Here is a 7,979-nt window from a genome sequence, read left to right as displayed (position 1 = left end):
AACAGACCTAATGTCATTCATTCTTGTGCATCTTGTGACCGACTACAACATCACAAGTTTGAAGCACATAAATAAATCAATGGATCATTTATAAATATTTAATATAAATCAAATGAAGCAATTAAACTAATTCATATAAAGAAAAAATACATGTAAAATATGTGAACAAAATTCACAAAGACACATTATTCCTAATATCACTTTTCTTTAATCACACTGGTCAATATGAATTAAATTCTATCAAAGTCAATCCATATCTCAGGAGAAAAAAAATCAACTCAGGACAAAAATAGGCACTGCAAGCAGGGAGACCAAAAAAGCACCCTTAAAAGTTAGGCTATATTTGTGTTCAGACTAAACATTTGTCATCTGTTCCATTTTATTTCAAAGAATGCTTTGTTCTCCACTCTGTGCTTATTTTACTGCTCACAGGAGCACTTGCATAGAATTTTCCTCAAACGTCTTGACCTCCCTGTATCACATGTCACTTCAAAAACAACACAGCACTCTGAGAAAGTATACATATATAATTAATTTCCAATCATTGGACAATGGGGTCCAAAAAGTCAGAGACGACTAGTGAAAATGCATATTTATTTTTTCCATTACAAATTATATGATCAGAAAAAAACAATCGGAGTTAAAATCTGAATTGAAAAAATCAACAAGAATATGAAAAATATTTGTATTTGGTTTGTCCTTGTTTTGTTTTAATGACACCAGGAAGTTTGTGACATGATAATCATGTTCTCCAGTATGATTTGAGTATGATTCAAAAATCACCTTGAGCTTCAATGGAAGAATATCTGACTCTCTGTACAAAGACTGATGTCTGAAATGTACTTGATTAGTTACCTAGTCTTATACATTTTCCCACTACATTGTTTCCTTGTTTTAAAGTTGTTTAAAAATCTGAATCTTTTTTTTTTTTATTATTTAAATGAAAAGAAAGAAAAATCCCAGATTTTCAATGTAGTCTCAGACTTTTGTACCTAATTGAAAATTACCAAGTTTTCAAAAACAGTTTAGCAGAGCAAATCTCTGAAGCTATGTGAGCTCTTCAAATGACACAAAATTCAAGTGAAGAAGTTGAGGAGCAAACATAAGGCCATTCTAATCTGTTATCTGGACATTGATTTTGCATATTGTGATCCTGAAGGACCCATCATTCAGACGAATGTTGCTAAGCATATATTTGTCTGATTGCACGGCTCACTTGATTTGGAATTGATAGTTCAGGAGTGACTTTGGAGTAGCGTGACATCTGATTGGTCTATTTCAAGTCCTATTAAAGTTCTTCATTCTTACTAGAAGGTGCTGATTGACCTGCTCCTCCGGATGCTTCCACCTCCTCAGAAGGACTGTTTTTTGCCCGGAAATTGAGAGAAGCAGAGTTTATGCAGTAGCGTTTCTTTGTCGGTCGAGGTCCATCATCAAAAAAGTGGCCCAGGTGAGCACCACACTACAAATAGAAAAAAAATAAAAAATAAAATTCAAGACGTTGTCTTCATAGCAGGGTATGAAAAGGTGTAAATCTGGTTTTGTACCTGACTGCAGGTTGTCTCCACTCTGTGCATCCCGTACGAAAAGTCATCAGTTAGTGTTATAGAGTCCTTATTGATCAAATCAAAAAAGGACGGCCATCCTGCAAAAGCAGTACAACATTGAGGGTTAAGTGAATCTACACGTGATCCACAAGCCTACTAACCCTCCATTCTGGTGTGTGTTTCCATCTCGTGCTGTGCAAGTTTAAGGGGTTTGTTCTCTTCCTGGCCTGTCCTGGTGTTGAAGCTCATTCTGAGATTCTCACATTTTCTTGCTGCTCTATTCTTGTCTTTCACGCCAGACCAATGCAATCTAATCAATCGAACCTTAATACAACACATTGCATATGCTTACAATGCAAAGCACATTGAGTTTGTTAGGATTATTTGGAAAAGAACAACAGAGAATGTATGAAAAGCTTGGTCCTTTGGTTTGCTAAATGGTGAGAAAATAAGGTTAGAGTTTGCTGATGCAAAATTCACCACCATGATTTTTGGGTGTTTGGTTTCTGGCAAAACCAGATATATGGGGTCATCCATACCCTACTGCATGGCTGGACGGCACGTAAGATCATGAAGTGAAACAAACCTCACTGAAAATGGTCAGCGTTATTGACAGAGTTACAGGCTGTCTCACAATCCCGTTTCTTTCACCTGGAAAATTTCTACCCAGTAACAGGGGTGCAAGTGGAAAGAATGGCTGCTCTGGCTCATGGGTGGTCCTGCTCATGGCTCTCTGGATAGGTGGAACGTCTGGAGGAGAGGGACCTTGGGAGCTTACTACTACACAGCCTCTGCTGACATATTTGTTTAGGTTTTTGACAAAAACCCAGACTGACTTTAAAGTACTACCTCCTGATTACTGGTAGAGGGAAAGGTATTCAATTAGATGCTGCAAAGCAGAATGAATGAGTAGTACAAGACTATTGGCAGTGCAGGGTACAACACATCCAATTACTATTCAAAACATTACAGATAAAGTTCAGCAACACCAGAACTGCAATGCTAATTCTACATTTTTAAATCTAGAAAACAAAAAAATGAATTCTAGAGCATTTAGAGAATATTATAATATATCTCTGAATATATTACTTATGGAAAAACACTACAGTTTAAAAGTTTGGGGTCATAATTATTTTCAGCACATTACATTAATCGAAAGTTTTTACAAACTTTCTATTCATCACAGAATGCTGAAAAACAATATATAATGTTTTCCATAAAAACAACCAGCAGCACGACAGTTTTCAACATTTATAATAAAAAATGTATCAAATCAGCATATTAGAAAAAATTCTAATGGATCATGTGACACTGAATTCTGGAGTAATGATGCTGAAAATTTAGCTTTCCCACCAAAGGAATTAATTATATTTTTAAATAAATTAAAATAGAAAATGGTTATTTTAAATTATAATAGTATTTCACAATATCACTGTTTTTTAATGATTAATTAAATGCAGTCTTAGAGAGTATAAAAGACTTTTTTTTTAAATCTCAAGAACTTTTTACCGGTACAAAGCAAATGATCTGTATTGAATGGTATAGATTATGAGTGTTAAAATATAATAAAAACCTAACTATGTCATTTTACTTTCTGTCCATCAATTTAAGATTTTTTTAAGGACCCGCAAATACCCTGTTCTAAATAATAATGGAAAATTAACGGAAAGAGTTGTTTGAGGGCCAGTGTGGGAGATTTGGCAACCAAAGTTCCTTCATGCGCTTTATTCTAGCTTTCGACCCTAATTATTGCCAAGCACATCTTGGTAACTCTATCTGATTTTACATTTCATAATGACATCGGATCATGCCTCAGGAAGCAGGAGTTGGTTCACTGCTGTGATACTACAACTGTGTGGTGAGAAACAGAAGTCAGTCAATCAATCGTCCACCTGCTCATTCTATACTTTCTCTCCACAACCCCTCAAACACCCAGAGCCGATCCTCCCAATACATTTTTGATTTTGGCTACCAGCGATAATGAAAACATGAATGTTCCTTTCCTTTAATGCGGTGCACTGTAGCCCTTTCTACGTAACATCCAAATCAGTCAAATCATGTAACGTGACTTTCGTTGTTCGATACTAAAAAAAAACAAACAAAAAAAGAGTTAAAAACACACTGAGCTGCGGAAGAGACACTATTCCCCAAGCACTTTCTGTGTGTGTGATTCGAGGCGACTTGAAACAGACAAATATAGGCTACTTTGGGCTTTGGGTGTGTACCTAAAGGGGCAAATACACACAAAATATGCCAAAATGTCTGTCTTGGTGAATTTTCATTTAAACACAGTCAGTTATGTCTTAAGTGAACATAAACAGTTTGAAATGTAATCAGTGCTGCTGTCTGTCATTAATATTAATCAAACAACAAAAGAAAAAGAGATGTATTCACTGCTCTTCAATGAATATTGTTCATCATAACTTTGTTATGAATCAATTTATATTTGATTTATATGGTGAAGTCTATGCAGTGCTTTATTTTTTACATTTGATTACTTTAATCAATTTCTGAATAGTAGGCTATTATAGGCTAAATTGTTTATTGTATTTGTATATTTTTTATTCTATTGTATTTGTCCTATTGTTTGTCATTTTCTTCCTATTTTTGTATTATTGACTGTTTCAACTCACTGTTGTTTGTTGACATTGAAACTGCTCTGAAAGAACAGGTTAAGGGGTTGGGAGGCATTTGGGGATTTTTATGAACGCACAGACAGGCGCCCCCTGACAAAGTTTTGCTTAGGGCCCCCAGAAGTCTAGGATCGGCACTGCGAACACCCCTCAATCGCCATCTATACTGACCCCCTCTCTCTCCTCTCTCTTAGGGAGGAGATGCTTGGCTGCAACTACAAAGCCACGAAATTCCACTCAGACATAGGAAGCTCTAGGGGGAATACAGAAATCCTATGACTCAGACCGGGAGAATCCCGGCGGATCGCCGCGGAGCTGATCTAATGGAGCTTTATCGCCAGGGCGAGCGGCCCAGTGAATGGAGCAGTGTCGCGTCATTCTAACAAAACAGGAAATTGAGTCTACATGAGTCCAGGCTGCAGCGTTGCCTGCATGCAATGCAGCCCATTTGGCTCCCATCTCTATGTCGAAGACAAAAAAGATTTTTCAACATGGGCCCAGATGTTTCTCATTTCGGCCTGATTTCTGTAAAGAATTCTTGCATACACATTATACTTTGTTCGGAGAGCGAATAAAAATAGCATGAGTAACACTGCAGAAGTACGTGATTTGGAGCTCAGATCTGTAAGGGATCAACAATCCGTTGCTGAGATATATTATAATTACATTGTGTACACTCAGCACCAACTCAACATTCACTTAGTAGGAGCTGATGAGAGTCTTTTTATGCTTAAAACAAAACATTGAATACACATCTTAAACTCGTAACAGAAAAGTATACCATTGCAACTACAAAAGCCATATTAGAAGCAAGATGAGAAGCACTTCCAGGAAACTTCATAACACCTGTGATCTGCATTTAATGCTTATTTGCACACCTGCATTAAAATCAAAGTGACTATACTTTATTAATAACACATTCTTGCATTCAAAAACTGATAGATGAATTGCAAGATGCATTTTTAAAAAAGCTGAACTATGTATAAATGCAACATTTATTGTTAAAGACACTGAAAAACAGCGAGGAGCAACACAAAAACTACTTTGTCATGTCTAGTCAGTTGTTGTTGGCCAATATAACGTAACTTCTTTGAACTATCTTCATTTGACTTTTCTAAGCAAATATTGTTTTAAGGGATTATTTGTGATTGTCATTTTTTGTAAGCCATTAAAACAACATTAATTAAAACAAAAAAACTCTGCATACTGTTTCTCTGTGAGAAATACATTAATTCTACAGAGTTGTTCTCTAATTGTGAAGGAAGAACGTTTGATGTGCACAAATTAAGAACTGTGGTGCTGTAACTCATATATAAAGGAGCATGTGAGCTTTCATGCCCCACACTAGCAGCCCATTAGACAGCTGACTGGATTCACATTCATCCTTGCAATCAACCATAAAGGAGGTTGAGAAGGTCAAACTCTCCCTTATTGAGCTGGACAAGAGAAGAATAAGGAGCAATGAGCCTTATCTATATATTTTTTTCTCTCTTTGAGAAAAAAATGTGGTTTAAGCCCCGTTCACACCAAGAACGATAACTATAAAGATAACGATATTAGTGTCCGTCCACACCAGCGAACGATATCGTCTGTTTATTCTAAGCGCACATGCTTCTGCCGCTTTAAATTCTTGAGCTCGTTACAGCAGGATGGATTCTGATTGGCTGTCAGTGTTTTATCGTTCATCAGCTGGAAAAAAAATCGTTTTGAAAGTGATCACAACGATATCGTTCCTCTGTATCGTTATCGTTATAGTTGTGGTGTGAACTATGCTATTCTTTAATATTGAGAACGATTTTTAGAACTATATCTTTATCGTTATCTTTATAGTTATCGTGCTTGGTGTGAACGGCCTTTAGTCTTGTAACATTATGTACACCATTGTCAAAAGGAAATCAAGCATTTTTACAAAAATAAACTCATTTGTCTCATTATCTATTTTGATTTTTATTATATGTGAGTGCAGAACCATACCTGATCCAGAGTCAAACTTCTTATCAGACCTGCAAGGACAGTAAGGCGTCAATAACAAAATGTTGACCAAAATGTTGACTATCAAATGAAGATGTATTACAAAAAACCCTTTTATTTCTAAATCAAAAATAAAGATTAAATACAGTGGGCATGGTAAAGATGGCTCATTATGGACACTCACGTGAAAAGAGGGGCACCGCAAATGACACATTGGTAGGTTCCTTCCTCTTTATTATCTGTATATTTTCCCGTGAAAGCACTATGGATGAAAACACCACAAACTGTGACTTTATACCTTAAAATGATCAACTATGTATACTGTTAGCTTAATAAAAGATAATGGTCAGCTCAATAAAAGTTCATCAATAAATGCTAATCCATATTACTGCTTATTTCAAAGTGCATTTCAGTTTCCCATGCTCTGTGTTTGTTTATACAAAAAAACAAAACTGTAAATGGCAGCAATTGATTGAGCATTTCTAATCTAGATAAGTTGAGGAGGATTTGTGTTTGAACGGAGTAACAGGCATCAGAATGCACCTTTCAGGTTCCTTGCTCTCTTCTCACAGGCTAAGGGCATTTTTCACATTCCTACTGCCAATGGGCCGATAAATACTATCCCCACGTGTGTTTTACCACTGAGCAACGGAGGGAAAGAGGGGAAGTGTCAGTGTTTTCCCTTCTGTGCTACATCCTCCTTCTACTCAAAATCTATCTCATGGCCTTGGGTCATTCAGGAGAGAATGTTTCTGTCAGCCAAGCATAAAGAAATCTGTACAGAGAATGTTCAGTCTATTGACATTTCACAGCCACATTTGACTAGACGCTTGAAATAAAAAAAAAATAAAAAAATCCAAATTCACTTTCTCATTGCCACTGTTTGGACACATCTACTCGTTCTTTATTATTTTTCACCTTTTAAAATATAAAGTTGTTGGAATATAATTTAATTATTTAGAAAATAAAATGTAACCTTGTTGGCTGCTTTTGCTTCACAATCCAGTTCAAAGGAATCCCCTTACAAAAGCAATTACTTAATTAAAAATTATATTATAAATCATTATAAATGAATTAACATTTATTATATTAAATTAGATAATTATTAATGTTAGTATTACATTTATAATGCATGATAGACTATTTATTGATTTTGTTTTTAAACATGGTATTGTTTTTGATGTTTTTTTTTTAAGTTTCGCAAAGAAAATGACAGTGTATAATATATACAGTATATGTATGATTTGGATAAATATAATAATTGAATAATTTATGAACAATTTATATTTATCTATAAATCTATTAAGTTAATGACAAACTAATTCATTCAAGTGTGTCCAAACTTTTGATTGAAAGTGTATTTTAAGGTGTCTTTTAGTTAGGGTGGGTCACCCACCTCTCTGTGCCCTTTTCCTGAGTAACATGGTACTGCATTGGGGTCAGTCGCTTCCTCAGCTCCTCCTCGGGGAACGTCTTGGGCCATGTCTTCTTTCTTCGGCACGTTCCTACAGGAGAGACAAGTGAGGTAAGGCAAACATTTAAGTGTTTATAATTACAAAATAAAAGCAGTGCTAAACCTCCAGAATTATTAAAAAACAAACAACTGACACTCTAATCTAGGTTTCTATGTGACTACTTCCAAGCAGGAGTCAGGACTTTTGTCTGGTTACTTTGGTTGCAAATGATTTGGTTTGGCTGATAACAAAGGATGTCTACTTAAATTCCTGACTTGACTCTTGCCTGGAAAAATCACAGCGTCAGTGACACACACACACACACACACACACACACACACACACACACACACACACACACACACACACACACA

At 35.8% G+C, this 7,979-nt stretch overlaps 1 protein-coding gene across 3 annotated transcripts in view; it reads right to left on the bottom strand.

Annotated features, from left to right (window-relative positions):
- Positions 1–417: 417 nt before the first annotated feature.
- The window catches only part of msrb3 (methionine sulfoxide reductase B3), a 14,209-nt gene continuing 6,647 nt past the window's right edge, over positions 418–7,979 (bottom strand). For all 3 annotated transcript variants that reach the window (XM_016493935.1, XM_016493936.1, XM_016493937.1), the window contains exons 3-7: positions 7,548–7,656; positions 6,336–6,413; positions 6,155–6,183; positions 1,548–1,645; positions 418–1,462 (exon numbers count right to left, since the gene is read on the bottom strand). In XM_016493935.1, coding sequence (XP_016349421.1) covers positions 1,289–1,462; positions 1,548–1,645; positions 6,155–6,183; positions 6,336–6,413; positions 7,548–7,656 — 488 coding nt within the window. In that variant the 3' untranslated portion in view covers positions 418–1,288. The remainder of the gene's footprint in view (positions 1,463–1,547; positions 1,646–6,154; positions 6,184–6,335; positions 6,414–7,547; positions 7,657–7,979) is intronic.

The sequence above is a fragment of the Sinocyclocheilus anshuiensis genome, unplaced genomic scaffold, assembly GCF_001515605.1.
Source record: "Sinocyclocheilus anshuiensis isolate Anshui unplaced genomic scaffold, SAMN03320099.WGS_v1.1 scaffold1316, whole genome shotgun sequence".
Classification (NCBI taxonomy): domain Eukaryota; kingdom Metazoa; phylum Chordata; class Actinopteri; order Cypriniformes; family Cyprinidae; genus Sinocyclocheilus; species Sinocyclocheilus anshuiensis.
The sequence above is the reverse complement of the archived record's forward strand: the minus strand, read 5'-3'. Positions and strand labels throughout refer to the sequence as shown.